This window comes from Denticeps clupeoides, chromosome 11 (genome assembly GCF_900700375.1).
Source record: "Denticeps clupeoides chromosome 11, fDenClu1.1, whole genome shotgun sequence".
Lineage (NCBI taxonomy): Eukaryota > Metazoa > Chordata > Actinopteri > Clupeiformes > Denticipitidae > Denticeps > Denticeps clupeoides.
Window position 1 is genome coordinate 10,425,317 of NC_041717.1, and position 16,534 is coordinate 10,441,850.

The following is a 16,534-nucleotide window of genomic DNA, read 5'->3' on the forward strand; positions in this document are numbered from 1 at the left end:
TTCTGTTAGCACAGCGGTCTATAAGCGGAGCTGATGCACTCAGGACCAGACTGATTCCTGGCCACGATCCAGGCGGCTCTCACGCGTCAACTAGGGCTTGGCAGGAATTCGAGCCTGTATTAGATTCACATATTAAACGAACAAAATACTCAGCTATTGGCAAAGAAATTAGCCTGTAAACGCTTTTCAATTTCAATAGATCAAGGGTCAGGTTTCCGGATGTTTCTATTACGTAGAACGGCATTGTTTTAGAGTTTTTGGCAGATTTCAGTAGAGGTCGTCTGTCTGAAGACTACCTGCACTGTCCCCAACAGCACCTGGAGCAGGAGAAGCACGAGCTGCGTCGGCGGCTGGAGAGGCGCGAGGGCGAGTGGGAGGGCCGCGTGGCCGAGCTGGAGACGGATGTGCAGCAGCTGCAGGGAGAGCTGGAGAGGCACCAGGTGCAGCTGCGCGAGGCCGACCGCGACAAGAGCCGCGCCGTCTCCGAGCTCTCCGAACAGAACCAGCGCCTGCTGGAGCAGCTCAGCAGGGTGAGTGGCCACATAAATTAAGTTCAAAGGTCCATCCATGAATAGAAGGATAAAGGCCCCAGAGGTGCCTTTTTAACAACATGCATTGGTTCGGATTGTCATAAAACGTGTAACCAATTAGAATGTCTAAAAATATTGAAGTGGATATCTAAATATCTTATTTTCTGTTCATTTTGAAAACATGTTACTTATTTCATTCTGTCTTTACTATGCTCATGTTTTATGAGACTGCAAAAGAAAATTCAATATCAAATTCATGAGAGAAGTGATTAAATATGCAGGGAAGAATTTTTTACAGCCTGTCTTTAATCTGTCTTTTAATTTAAATGGCTAGACGTTGGCTCTGCGTCTGTCATGAAAAAGCGCTGGTCATTTCCAGACATTTCTGTGCTGCTGTGATTAAGACAAGGGGCCATTATTTTGATGAAGCTTGGACATAAACCTGCATATCCATTTTTTTTTTTACAAATCTGATGGTGCTCCCAAATGTTTGGCCTTTATTGTACATGACACAGCAAGGCTTCTAGCTCAAGATCAGATGGCTGCAGAATGCTGACCACAGTGGCCGGAGCCGTTGGTGACACAGTTGGGTGAGAGAGGCTGTAGGCGCTCTATTTATGTAAAGGTCAGCAGCGTTGACACAATTCAATTATGAATAGCGAAGGATTGACTGTTCCTCTGCAATGGGACACACACACACACACTTACACACACACACACACACAAACACAACTGATACAATTACCAGCATCCTCAAAATCAACAAAAACATCAAAGAACGTTTAACGATGATTCAACATCACCCTGAGTGTGACATTACTTTCGCCAATAGCCGTCATACCCATGCGGTGGATTTACATGTGGAAGACCACACCATCGCTATCATTTAATCTAGTTTTGTTGATTCTGCTCAGTTTGCCTGGTTTCTTATCACTCATCAGACAAAGAAAAACATGACAAACCATGTTGGAAAAATGAATTACATTTCACAGCAAAAAAAGTTGCATTTCTCAATAATTGACACAATTTACTGAAAAAAAATCAATGAACTTATTAGTCAACCAGTCTATCAGCTAAGAAGCCAATCAAATCACTAAACCCAATTGCAGCAGTCAAGGTTTGAAAGGTGGCATTCATGCCCTCCATTTAATGGGATTTTGATTTTGATATGCATCACAATCACAGCCCATTCAATTACATTCATATTTACTCACTGGTGAGTATTACTGGAAGCATCACCTAAATCTATCAGCAGAACATTGTAAAGTAAAGTTTTTGCAGTTTCAATGGTTTTGCTATATGAATGTAGAGCCACATTTTGCTATATGGTAATCTCTAGCCATGGTGGAACAGATTTTTCTAATTCTGGTGAATGCGCATTCATTTTGGGACCAATTGGTCAGAGTGCAAGCTTGTATGAATGTACAAGGTTCTGTTTTCACGGCTCTTTAGGCAGTAGGGGTAGAACGGTTTAACAAGAACATTCTTTGCAAGGCAGTTTATGGGTGAAGGTTTTGGTTTGGTTTGTTAAGAAAAGTGTCATTTCCAGTGTCCTCTTGGTATCTTCTCTGCAGGAACATTGTGTTACATTAAGAAATTTGATAATGAGTGAAGTCAACATTTATTTAGTTACTGTCTGTTCTTCCATTATCAGGTTCTTCTGCAAAATTATACATTTGTCTTGTGTTAGTCATGAAAAAATCCTAATCCCCATGTACATCATATGTTAAAGCGGCAAACAGACCAGTTTAGTTGTTTTTTTACTTATTTGTGAAAAATGTACTTAATTAATATATAAGTATCATAGCTAGTATTCAAATAGTTTGAGTATTTAAATAACAGTCCTGAAGTGTCCTGATTAGAAAAATAAAAGGTTTTATTTAAGGTTTTGTGAGAAGTAGTTGTGGCTCAGTTTGCTGTGTAGAGGCTTTGGTTGGCTGTGTTTGGTGAGAATTTGATGGGTGAAGCGGTGAAGGCTCAGCTGCAGAGAGGTCAGCGCACACTGTCTTTACCTTCCCCCAGAGAGGACATCTTTTCATAGCTTTCATAGAGCAGCTTCAGGCTCCGACACAATCACTGGCTGCATCTGGAGCCCCTCTTTCATGTATACAGCTCATGACACAAAGCACAGAACTGCGGGTATCAAAGATGAGACGGCATGTCTGGAGCAGATGAGTGATCATGTTAGCCCTGAGCTGAGAGGCATGATGTTTGTAGTGCTGGAACAGGTTTCATCAATAAAATGTTACCACCACTAACATTACAAATGACACATGATAATAAATGTAGTACATTTGATTGATTTTCAGGCATCAGCATCCTTTGTCTGTTACACCGGGCCTGTGTTGGCCTCCAAGTCTAAAGCTATTGCCATCGATAGGGAATTTTTTTTCTTATTATGTTCACATTTGCCCATTCATTTAGGACTGGTAGTAGCCTGCTGGGTAACACACTTGCCTATGAACCAGAAGACCACAAATTCACAGGTTAAAATCCCCACTTACTACCATTGTGTCCCTGAGTAAGACACTTAACCCTGAGTGTCTCCAGGGGGACTGTCCCTGTCATTACTGATTGTAAGTTGCTTTGGATAAGGGCGTCTTATAAATGCTGGATGTTGTAAACTTACTGATGTTGGATGTGAAGGCCTCTGTGGCTATCGACGAAGTCAGAAACCAATCAGAACCGGCATGCTTTTGCACTGAACTGAGAGGCAGGCCACAAGCCTAGTTCCATCCAGCATCATCTTTATGCTTACTCCACTTCTCCTGAGGTCACATGGTCTTGGTTCCTGACTTACAAAGTTTCATTGCTAGCTCAAAATCGAGTTCTGTCACACCTGCACCTATGGGTTCCAAATTATGAAGGCCCGGCACAAGTGCAACTGAAAATCGGTATATGTGGATTTTTGTAAACTCTGCAGTAATAATACTTTTAGTTGACTGTTGCGAGGGATGTAACAGTACCTTTGCCCATACGGTGAACATTCTACATACTGTATACATACTTCAGTAAGATCATTATAGTAAATAAACCCATAGATGCACTGAAACTGCCTATCCGATTCCTGAACAGGCCGGAACTGTATGTGCAGTTCACCTCCTTTGCATAACACATTTTGGCCTGGTGATCAAATGCTGTCTTTGATGCATGATTGCAGGCATTGATTTAAATCCCATGATGCAGTGCTGCAGGGGAGCCAGGGCGCCTGTTTTAATAAGGGGGATGGGGTCAGTGCGAGTGCGACAATTCTCTTGGTAGCTCAGCTGTGATTTCCTCCTTAATCCTACAAAAAACAAGCAAACATCTTTAAGATGTAGCTAAAGATGCTACAGCCACCCCACCCCATCCAGAGAAGAGCTATTTTAATCTGCACTCCTTCTCTCAGCGCTTCTGTTCTGGCCCATTAAGATGGAAATAGGTCTCAGTGTGTGTGTGTGTGTATGTCTTCTGTTTTCCCCCATATACTCTCTTACTTCTAAATTGGATCCATTGGAAATCCACTGGATTTGTGCATGAATCTTAGGAATTCCGGATGGAAACCTTAGGAGGTGCAACAGGTTGCAAAAAGGGAAGATGAAAGCAAATGATCCGCCTGCTCAAATCACAGTCCGCCTCCACACTTGTGATCAGCCAATTAAAATGAAGCACACAAGCCAAGGAGGGGCAGAAATAAGACATAATCTGATTGAGGCTAGTGTCCTGAGAAGAGAGATTGCAGGCTCAGATAGCGCTGACATGGCAAAGTGTCTAACCTCGTTTTTAAAGAGCGATTTATACAACTCATTTCAATTAGAGACTAAAAGAAAAAGAATGTCTGCAATAACGATAAGTGCTGGTGAACATACGTCAAACTGGCCGTCTGTTCCCTCACACAGGAAGTGATGTAAAGTGGCCCGTACCAGAACACACGGGAGGGATTAGGCTCTAGTCCATAATAAATGCATTTGCGCACAGACATTTTCAGACAGTGTTCCCACCCATGGGCTATTTCCCTCTCGCACAGGCACCTGAATATATGAAGATATATTTACTAATGCGTTGAATATCCAGTGTTGATGTGATAGTTTATTAATTTACTGCAGGACGCCAGAGAGACACACTCTTGCTTTACTACACACATCATTATTTGTGTGTCTGTGTAAAGGTGTCACACACACTCTACAATTGTGGTGGCATGTCTGCAATGAGCTGGGCTGGGGGGGGTCAATAAAGCAAATCCCCCCCGTACCTAATCTGATCAGAGTGAGTCAGCAGGGAGGAACATTTCTCTAATTACATTACTAGAGAGAGAGAGACAGGGAGAGAGACATTGAGATTTAATCATTTTTTATTGAAGCACAGCAATGTAAGAAAACAAATGAACATGACCTAGTAAAAAAATGCCAAAACTCTTGATAGTTTTAAAATGCAAATATGTCTTCAGACATTATTTGTGATTGTACTTTCCACACGTATTTATATTCATAAAACTCAACCTCACCCAGTGGTGGGGTTTACCGGTGTGATGCTATCAGTTGCCTTGCCTGCAGCCAATATTGTATTCCATGTTTTAATTTTGTTCATGTTGTGTGGAAGATTAATGGATGGTTCTGTTCATTAAAAGCTTCAGTGGTGCTGCACAGTATCAGAAACTGGGTAGAGCAGCTGCTTTCCACAATCCACATTCAACTTCTGGGAGGCACCAACTTGGACTTTATTTCAATAAGTTCAACATACCTCCAGGACCATGGTTTGACACAAAAACAACACAAACTTACATATCATGTTTAATTTACATTTGTGGCATATATCAGATGCCCTTATCCAGAGTGGCTTAGGGACAAAATGGTCGTAAGTGAGGTTTTAACCTGTGACTTTGAGGTCTTCTGGTTCATAGGCGAGTGTGATACCCACTAGTCTACTACCACCCAGCATGAGAGGGAATTTTATCTATTAGCCATGTTTAGTAATGAATTTGACTGCCTTTTGGTGCTGTACATTTTGTACATGCTGTACACTTCAATTTAGAGATGATTGTTATGGTCATGGTGTCATCTGAGGGCAGACAAGTCTAGGTGCAGAGCCCAAATGTCCTAGACCTTTTTGAAATTTTAGTCTAAGAATAGCCTTAATCTAGAAACAGGGAACTGTGTTTACAGTTATTAGCGACAGAAAAACAAGCCTGAAATTACATTAAATATAACGATATTTTTGTGTCCAAAACCCAACTGGAATGTCCTTGAACCTGGGACTACATTTATATAATAATTAAAGGAGCCCCTGCATAATGCATTACCAATATTACAGATCATATGCAGCCATTAACTAATCATTTCTAGGCAGTATTATTGGGTCTGTGATGATGGATTACGTTTTAATTTGACCGTCTTTCATAACTATTGCTGCTGAGCCGACAGGGCCATCGTATGCAAGTGTGATGACTAAGGGATAACACAGACCACACCCACCTCGCTACCACCACCAATCTACATTCCCTCCAGTTGCTATGTCAACACAAGTGTCATGTTCACTTCTGTGTGTTGCCATGGGAATGCATTTGCCACTGTACCAACCGGATCCCGGGTTGTCCAACACACCCCTGATGACAGCGGCGGTGCCTGGCATGAGGGGGGCATCAGAGGCTTGTGCAGGGCCAGTTCTACGCTGGGGCAAGAGGAGGCAACGCTTCCAATGTGTTCATATTACTCATGTAGTGTGAGCAGTCAGGTCGTATCGGAGCATATAATGTGTGCACAAAAAATTGCGAGCTTTCTCCGAGTTTACCCCACAACAGGAAATAACCAGGAAAACCGCACAGTGTAAATGAGCGGGAGGATTAGAGGAAGCAGCAAATCTCTGTCTTAAAAATCTTAGCTACTGGTGAGTTAATTAAGAACTAAAAAATACATCTACATATATTTGTTCAGTCAATGGGGACTAATCCATTGTTTTTCTCACAGTTTCAGTCTCATAGAGAATTGTTTCTTTCTCGATCCCACATGCACCACCGTTAGCCTGTCTGGAGGACCCAGACACAAAGTCAAAGTAAATTCACTTTCCGGCCCAGCAGCTCACAAAGGGAAAGTTAATGTTGTGAAATGCATCCTTTTTTCAAACATACCAACACTTTTTTAGGCAATATTGGCAATAGTAAGAAGTGTTATTGTTGGGTTTCAATTTGTTCTATGTAGGCCCTGGGGGATTGCCATCTCATCATGGTCAGGGGGTTTGTGAGAACCTAAGACCAGCCTTCAGGTGGGACACCCAAGTTGGACAGGTCTTAGGGTCCAGGCCTGGTCTTGGACAGGCCTGATAAAGTGCAATCCAGTTACATGACAAAAACAGTTATCCAGACAGCACATCCCACCTTCCTCTGTTGCCACCATTCACATATCTGTCTGTCCCCTCATATATGCCTGTCTAGAACCGGCCCTGGGCTTGTGTCTGGCCATGAGTTTGTTGTCTGGTGTCTGAATGCATTAGCATTATAGATTAGAATCCTGTATAACACAGACATATCTTTTATCATGTCAAATTAACGACAAGATGAAGATCACACCCTCATAAATCAAAAAAGGTGTTTTTTCCTTTCATGTTCTGCCATGAAAAAACTGTGATCCTTTATATGTATGCATCTGCAAAAACTGTATGTAGCACAGATAATCTCAAAACACCCCCATACAGTGTTTGACATGCAGGGAGATTTAGGTATTATTTCTAGCAATAAAGGCTGCATGCCTTTCTCAGGTTTCAAAATGAAGCGCTAAGTGCAAAAATGCTCTGGACACATTTACACAAACATCTCTATGCTGTAGAACAAACCTAAAGTCTCAAACCTATGAAATTAAACACATGAAATAAAACAAAGCAAAACCATTTAGTGCTTTAGCGAACCTTTGCTGTGATGACAGCATTTCACACACTTGTCTTCTCTCAACCACCTCAAAAGAGACCCCGGTGATGTCAGGAACGTCAGACAGGGAAGGATGGACGCAACACAGGACTCTCAAACAGGGGGGTTTAATAACGTAACAGGGTACAGGTGACCCTTACACAGACACTGGGCAATAAACGCAGGTAAAAGACAAATGACCAAATGAGGACGCCAAGGATACAATTATACCAATAAGAATAAATGAACACAATTGGGGTAATCAAGAACATAAGACAAGGCAAATATGAAAGCCCAGTCAGGAGTACCAGGAAATGTCCGGATCGTGACAGGTGATGGCTTTGCTTTTAACAGACTTGAAAGACTTCCTATGATGAGCACTTGCAAGCACCTCATAAAACTGGTTATGATGACAATATTGACCATAATGTGCAGAGAATCTAATGAAAAATCAGATTAATTAAGTAATATGTTCTTCTATTAGGGGCAGTGGTGGCCTAGTGGTTAAGGATCAGAAGGTAAACAGAAGGTTGCTGTTCGAATCCTGAGCCGCCAAGGTGCCACTGAGGTGGCACTGAGCAAAGCACCGTCCCCACACACTGCTCCCCGGGCGCCTGTCATGGCTGCCCACTGTTCACCAAGGGTGATGGTTAAAAGCAGAGGACACATTTTGTTGTGTCACCGTGTGCTGTGCTGCAGTGCATCACAATGACAATCACGTCACTTTCACTATCACTATCACTATTATTTGTTTTCTTTGTTACCTTCATAAAAATAGCCTCTGTTATAGTCTCCATAGCCCAGGGTTCCTACAGTCATTAAAAACCTGGAAAAGTCATGGAATTTTAAAAGACAATTTTCCAGGCCTTGAAAAGTTTTGAAATGTGAATTAATTAATTAATTAATTAATTAAACCATTCATTAAAAGTTATGGAAAAGTAATTGAAATTTAATTGTTACATGATTATATAACGAAGAACAAAGTTCCCATAAGACCACATGAGAATTTTTTTCTGCATTTACAAGTACAGCTTTAAAACTTTAGAGAACGGCTGGTCATGGGAATTTTTTTCTAAAAACGTGTAAGAACACCGATAGCCTCCGTATTGAAGGTGTGTTCAAATTTTGTGCCTAATTTGATGCTCTCCAAAGGGAGTCCAGCAAGTTCACAGCAGCTTTTGGTAAACATATAGCACACTTGACACAGTAGTGCCACTGGTAGCAGGACATCCTGTTCTGCAGGTGTGTCCCAGGTGCAGCTCTTTCACACCACGGGTCCTGTAACCATGGCGAGAAGGGCGTTTGTGAATGTAAAGCACTTCAGTGATGAATGGGTCACGTAGGTGTGACATGAAGGGAAATCTGACGTATTGATTACAGTAGCTGTATTTATAATGCCCTGACAGAATCTTTAAGGGTTTTATTTTCTATATTTTATGGGTTTATATTTTAATGTTTTTTTTGCAATTTTTATTAATTAGCTTTGTTCCATGGAGGTAAATGTCTGGGTCTGTGCTCTCTTTGAGCAGACAAATATTGGTTTTTATTGGTTGGTTGTGGATGTGTGTGGTGCAGTTGTGTGAATACAGACCCTGTTTATGTGTTTTTTTTTAAGGTGTGTTTGCATAAGGAGCCCATCTGTGATCGGTGTCATGGTGACAAAGATTAGAGTGTGCTGCTCTGATTCTGAGATCTGGCGACCTATCGAGGAAGTGTTTGTGGGGAGAGAAGAGTGATCTGTAGGGATTTTCTTAGCTGCAGCTCTGCGTTCTACTTTTTACCTTCACCTATCTTCATCCCCTCCAATAACACAGAAACACACACACTTCATAACCACTGGGGCTCTGTAGCCGGCTTGGTCTGGCTAACAGGACACTTTTCTAGAACATTGTAATCCATTTCTGAAAGAATGTTTGCTGTGCATTGAGACCATTAAGTAAATATTTATTTATTGATTTTACTCATGTAACTTCTTCCACACAATGCAGCTATGGAATATGCTGCTTGATCATTACCTATGTTGTTAGTGATGTTGTAATAAAGCCCTTGTGTGTCTTCCAGGATGGGTTTATAGATGAAAGTTTTCACAGCACATCACTTTTTCCACATTTTGATATGTTACAGCTTTATTCCAACAGACAACACCCCCTTATGACAATGCAAAAAAGTTTACTTTTTTAAAAAAAAAATTAAAAAGCTGGGAAATTACATGTACATAAGTATTCACAGCATTTGCCATGAAGCTCAAAATTTAGCTCAGGAAGTGGAAGAAGACTCTTCCTAGAGCGGGCCACCTAAATCAGGGGAGAAGTGCCTTAGTCAGGAAGGTGACCAAGAACCAAGAAGGTCCTCTGTGGACAAAGGAGAACCTTCTAGAAGGACAACCATCTCTGCATCAATCCACCAATCAGGCTTGTATGGTAGAGTGGTAAGACGGAAGACTCCGTAAAAGGCACAAGACAGCCTGCCTTTAGTAAATTTGCCAAAATCTCAAGTAAACTTCATGCTGTCACTAAAGGGTGTTGTGTGTAGATATCTGAGGAAAAAATGCCTTTACCCCATCTTGGAATAAGGCTGTAACATAACGAAATGTGGAAAAGGTGAATCGCTGTGAATACTTTCCGGATGCACTGTAAGCGGTATACTGCCCCCTGTGGGTAGAGTGTCGTGCTGCAGCCCCTGGCCAGATGGAGCAGTCCAGCCTCATCTTTCCTGCAGGGCTGGGAAACCAGCACCCAGGCCCTCCAGAAATAGGGCCTGACAGTCCTGCTGTCAGCATTTCAAACACTGAGCTGTGATAATTAGCCTCAAGCGTGTTGCTGTTAGTTCATGTCTGTTTGTTATCGCACCCTTGGCAGGAGGGGAGATGGGCTGAAGCAGAGGGTGTAGGTGGCTTTCTCAGAAGGGATCGCAGATTTTGACATGATTCTGGTTTTGCCGGTGTTCGGTGTGAATGTAAATTAGGGGCGACGTCGCATCACTCGGAATTTTCTCTCTGTGGGAAAGGCTGCAGGTGGGTAGAGTGTGCGGATTTCCTCACAGTGCTAATATCTTTCTTTGGGCCTCATGTCGACCATCAGCGTGTTTAGTTAGGCGGTAGCTTGTTCTGTTAGCATCTAATAGGATCAGCAGCCTCTGACGGGAGTATTATGGCCAAGCGTGATCAGTGTGATGTAAGTCTGTGCTTGTGGGTTGGTGTAAACATGTCTGTGTAAGTGTGTGTGTGTGTGTGTGTGTGTGTGTGTGAGTGTGTGTATAAAAAGGCCGGGTGCCACGGAGCCCTCCATATCGCTTGAAAATGAGGAACTGGTGACTCACAACCCGGTTCTGGAAAGCAGCAGGCTTTGGTTTTTGTTTCATTATCTCTTCCTGATTCACGCTGCAGCGCAATGAGTCAGATCTGTAAAGCTAAAGGTTTTTTTTAACTGGGCCCTTCCAGTGCACGGCTTTACACCTCTCCGCACGTCTGTCCCAAAAGACTGAGACCAAGTACGCGACCTTAAAATACCAGATTATGTCAGCAATGAGCATTGAGTTTTGAGTTATGCACATATTCTTGACAGACGAGAGCCAAGTCCTTTTTGAACGTGGACGATTAGTAATATTGTAATATTTCAGTAATATTGTAGAAGAGTTAGTGCTATTATGCTGAATATTTTCTTTGGGGTGAATTTGCCTTTGGTATGAGGTTGCACAGGATTCTGGGGAGCCTGCACTAAATTAGTTAGAATTCGACAAATTTCTAACAATTCCAAAAAATATATGCAAACACAAAGGTGTTGAAATACCCCAGTCTCAACATTATTCACACGTTTTGACACGCCTACTTTCATGAGATGATCATTCACATGAGTGAAGGAAATGTGCTCAACACAGGAGGAGGACTGTGTCTGGTTTAAGGTGGTTGAGAGAATCCGAAGGTGTGAAATGCTGCAGTCACAGCGCACATTCACATGATTCACTTGAAATGATTCATCAGTTTTGTTGTGAAACTGCCTTTAATGGAAAAAAAGACCCATAGATGAGTAGCTGTATCCAGACTTTTCAACTAGTTGTGTATTATTAAATTAAATTGTTATTATTAAATTGTTTTTATCAACCAAAGCCAACTTTGTCCTTTTTTAATGACAAAGCAGTGTCGGAGCTAACAAGATAAAAAAGTATTACAGTACTATAACAATATGGTCCTAATTTTTAACATAAACCTCTGTAATTAAACTATTTTATAAGTGTTTTAACACTTCCATTGCATAATAAAAAAAATCTGAAGCTTTTGCTTCTGACATTGTCACTTCCATGGCCTGAAGGGGAAAGGAAGCGCAGGCGAAGGACTTTGAGGGATTTATTTAAACAAAAAATTGCACGAGGGCCAAAAACAGAAAGAAAGAAAATAAGAACAAAAACAAAACCGCAGGCGTGTGGCGATTGCCATGAAACCGAAAATACACACAAAAGGTAAGGCTCAGAGTCCACGTCAATGTGCGTCAGAGTGCCACGTTTTCCTGTGGCTTCTCTTTACTTTACTTTACTTTACTTTGCAGACGCTTTTATCCAAAGCGACTTACAAGATGAAGACACCAGCAATTCTCGTTCGGTTTCTATTGAATTTTGAGTTTACAAAACTAAGAGCCCTGATAAGGCTGAACTTGTCAAAAAAAGACCACGCTCGGAAATTGTTGAGTGATAGATGAATTTATTTTTTTTGTGCAGTGTGTGTGCATGTGCGTATGTTAGTGTTAGACTCTTCTGAAATACTTTTTGAACAAGTGGGCTTTCAACTTGCTTCTTAAAGGTGGTGGTAGTCTTGGCTAATCGAATGGAGCAGGCAAGTGGTTCCAACAGCCAGGGACAACAAAGAAGAATAGAGTTGATTGGGATCGGAGACCCCGTGAAGAGGGACTTTTCAGTCTCATTTCATTTGCAGATCTGAAAGGTCGTGCACGAGTGTAGCTAACTAATAGTGTGTTGATATAAGAGGGTGCACTTCCATTTACTGACCTGTAGGCGAGCATGAAGGATTTGAACTAGCTACCGGGAGCCAGTGGGGAGAGGTGCGAAGAGGCGTGACATGGGTGTGTTTTGGCTGGTTGAAGATGAGACAGGCTGCCACATTTTGGATCATCTGGAGTGGTTTTATGGTGACTGCAGAGGCTCCAGCCAGGAGAAAGTTACAATAGTTGAGTTTAGAGATGAACATTGCCTGGACGAGGAGCTGCGTAGCTCGTTGTGCCTAATCTTGCGAATGTTGTAGAGAGTGAACCTGCAGGATCTGGAGATCGCTGCAACGTGATTGTTCAGACTCAGTTTGTCGTCAATCCAAACTCCAAGGCCTTTTCCAGACGCCGTGGGTGTTAACAGTAGCGAGCCAATTTGAATTGAGAGGTTTTGCTGAGGGGAGTTGTTGCCCGGAAAGGTCAGAATCTCAGTTTTGGGTAGGTTCAGTTGGAGGTGTTGCTCAGACATCCATGCCAATATGTCCGAGAGACAGACTGAGATTCTCTTCTGTATATAACAGGGCCTAATCGTTCCCACTCAACGAGCTTCAGCTGAGAACAATCCATTCAACATTTAACCTCTATCCTTTGATATTGGAAAACATTATTGTTGGAGGAAACAACTCAAAATATTGCAGTATTGACCCAACCCCCCAATGATTAACACCATTCCTGAAATTATTTATGCAACCGCATTGAAACCATTAACATGATTGAACATTAACATTATTGCCAGCTAGCTTGTCACTTATAATACCCATATTGATGTTTTCATCCGTGCATATTTCATGTTCACCAGTATAAAAAAAATTGAATTGAGTAAGGAAGCGGACTCGTAATCAGAAGTTTGCGGGTTCAAATTCCAAACTGCCAAGGTGCCAATGAAGTCCCCATGAGCAAGATACCGTCCTCACACACTGCTCCCTGTGTGCCTGTCATGGCTGCCCACTACTCTCCAAGGGTGATGGGTTACAAGCAAAGGACACATCTCATTATGTCACCGTGTGCTGTGCTGCAGAGTTTTACAAAGACATTCACTTCACTTTTGCTTCAATTCATCATGTATAAATCTAAAGTTCTAATACTTTACACCTTGTGTCTATGTGTCTCTAATCACCCGTTAGTAGTCACCTGACGATGAACCGGAGCGATGTAGTTGGATTCTGATGGGGAGTCTGCAATCTGTGTCTCTGTCCTCAGGCTTCAGAGGTAGAGAGGCAACTGTCCACTCAGGTTCACGCGCTTCGGGACGACTTCCGAGAGAAGAGTGTCTCCACCAACCAGCACATGACACGCTTGGAGAGCCTGCAAGCAGAGGTGAGGCATGATGGGAAATGTCTATTATTTGCATCATCTAGTAAAATGGAGTTGGAGTGGCTATTGTAAGTTTGAATACAATCGTGTTTAAAAGTTCTAAGCAGAAAATTAGCCATACCAATGTTATGCATTGGGTGGTTATTTCTTAGCACTAATCTTTTGTACCCTACTCTTTCTCTTGTTGGGAGCAGCAAGGGGTAGAAGTAAGTGCCGACGTGTTGCCAACTTGTCTGCATGCTTCTTGCTAATGCCAGGTTTGCACAGGCCCTCTACTTTAGTCTGAAGAATTCCTCTACATGTTGTCGTTTAACTTCCTTTCAATCAGAAATTCTTATACATGTATTAATTTAATTTATACTGAATGACTTACAATCAGTAGGGGGCAGTGGTGGCCTAGCAGTTAAGGAAGCAGCCCCTGCAATCAGAAGGTTGCTGGTTTGAATCCCGATTCGCCAAGGTGCTACTGAGGTGCCACTGAGCAAAGCACCGTCCCCACACACTTCTCCCCTACCCACTGCTCACTGCCCACTGCTCATTAAGGGTGATGGTTAAAAGCAGAGGACACATTTCGTTGTGTCACCGTGTGCTGTGCTGCAGTGTATCACAATGACAAACACTTCACTTTCACTTCAGTAGTTGGAGACACTCAGGGTTAAGTGTCTTGCTCTTCGACACAATGGTAGTAAGTGGTGGTCCTCTGGTTCATAGTCGAGCATGTTACCCACTAGGTTACTACCACTACTACCTTCTTGTAATTAAGCATCTTAATATTCCTGCATCCTGTATTGGCATGAGTCTCTTTACATAAAGAAAGCAAACAAATCAAAGTACAGGAACATCACAAGAGTTAATCCATGGTGATTTAAGAGTAGTCTGGTCATTTAATACAAGTAGAATCTGTGACACACTTAGAACACATTGGGACAAGCAAGTAGACTCTGTGCAGACCCTGTGCAGGCAGTGCCATCCGTGACCAATCCTCCACTCTCTCTCTGTTTTATGGGGCGGGGCATGACACTCTGCTTGCATTATGCATGGCAGTGCCAGTGTAAGGTCTGTGCTGTCTCAGTGCAGCATGCGTCCATGAAATATACAGGACCCACCCCGGCGTTGCCAGTGTGCAACTGCATGTGTGACAGTGTGGTGGTTGAGGACAGCAATGAAAATGCGAATTTTCTAGTATTCATGAGCAGAAAGTAGTGGGGAACATAAAACACATTTAGATTTTACTTTCTTGTAGTGATCCAAAAAAAAAAAGATTTTTATTTTATCATTTTTGCTTTCATTGTGAATTGGGAGGTGAATTATCTAGATTAGCCCCATGAGTAGTGGGGCCTGCAGTGATATGTTGTCAGCTTGACAACTCGTGGCAGCCGAGCTGATTTGCACAATCAATAGGCTACTGCATGCTGCCATTGAGGCTATGTGTGATTACAGAGGAGCCATCCCACATCCACGCTGTAGGAAAGTGCTGTGGCAGAGAGAAAAGGGCTTGGGGGCTAAAATTAGCAGGAATGCCGCAATGTCTGGGTGTTCCTAAAATCCGCAGTCATGTTATCTCACAAAATCCTTTAGCATTTTCACATGAAATGCATGTGAGCTGAACTGTTTTTGAAGAAGAAACAAAAATGACAGTACTACTAATACTACTACTGATAATAATAATAATTTACATGACATATCACACCATAAAGACCATATCTATGAACTGGTCTGGGAAAATGAATTAATAGAGGATAATATGAATAATAACATAAATAAATATCTGTAATGGACATTGCCATTGTTGCCTTTTCATGATGCACAAACTGACTGGAGAAGCAAACATCAGCTGTTGTTGAACCAAATTCTCAAATGATGTTCAAAAATGTAATAGATACTTATTTACATATTTTTATAATCCTATAAATTGTATGTTTCTTATTTAGATTTATTAATAGGATACACATTTTATTTCTGTAATAAGCCATTTAAGCTGTAAAGTGTCAAATGTGCTATATAAATAATATTATTATAGGTTTATATATTCTCTCGGTCAAATTCTCAAAAAATCCAGATCACTAATGAAAGTATACAAAGAGATCCCTGGTACAGCAATTACATTATAACAATAGTTCTTGTTCTCCATGATCTTGAAAAAACAAAATAGTTTAAATGAATTATTCATATGAAATGAGCTAAGATGAGTATTTGAGTTGATTTGTCTGATAATAAAACAGGGAAACTATAGTGTCTACAACTCCCTGAGGGTTGTGCACTAATATAATATGCAATTTAATATGGACCCCTATAATATGGACATATAAAAGTCATTTTTTGACTTAAGTATTGCATTTGTCTATGATGCATATAACCAATAATCAATAAAATAAATTAAAACTGTTCAAAGGATATGTTACATAGAGAGATTCACAACAATAATTTTCATATGTTGTTTCCTCAAAATAATGTAATTTCCTCTAATATTGAAAATTAAGCTAAATAGCCAGTTCAGGTTTAGCACTTTGCTGATTTAATTAGTCAGGTTAGAGATTAGAGATGTATAGGATTTCTGAGTGCTGTAGAGAAGATAACAAATAAACAGAAGACGCCACAGCAGTGGGGAAAGTGGCAGACTTCCTCTGAAGTAGGTTAGCAAATGTGGGTCAGAACATGAGGGAAGGAGAGTTGCTGATGTTTGTTTAATGGAGAAAACTCTTCAGTGGGTGTCTGAGGTAGTGAGGAACACCGTGACAGCTCTTTTAAATGCCAGCATGAGCAGCACAGGCACCCAGCAATCCTGAAATGGGTTTAGAAAGGTCCCGCTGAGACTGGAAATA

At 41.5% G+C, this 16,534-nt stretch overlaps 1 protein-coding gene across 5 annotated transcripts in view; it reads left to right on the forward strand.

Annotated features, from left to right (window-relative positions):
• The window catches only part of bicdl1 (BICD family like cargo adaptor 1), a 28,010-nt gene that overhangs the window by 1,671 nt on the left and 9,805 nt on the right, over positions 1 to 16,534 (forward strand). For 4 of the 5 annotated variants that reach the window (XR_003751279.1, XM_028996696.1, XM_028996695.1 and 1 more), the window contains exons 2-4: positions 315 to 530; positions 13,599 to 13,715; positions 13,907 to 13,918. Coding sequence is in view for 4 of the 5 variants with exons in the window: in XM_028996696.1 (XP_028852529.1) it covers positions 315 to 530; positions 13,599 to 13,715; positions 13,907 to 13,918 (345 nt within the window). In the remaining variant the exon portion in view is untranslated. The remainder of the gene's footprint in view (positions 1 to 314; positions 531 to 13,598; positions 13,716 to 13,906; positions 13,919 to 16,534) is intronic. The other variant, XM_028996694.1, reaches the window with a different exon arrangement.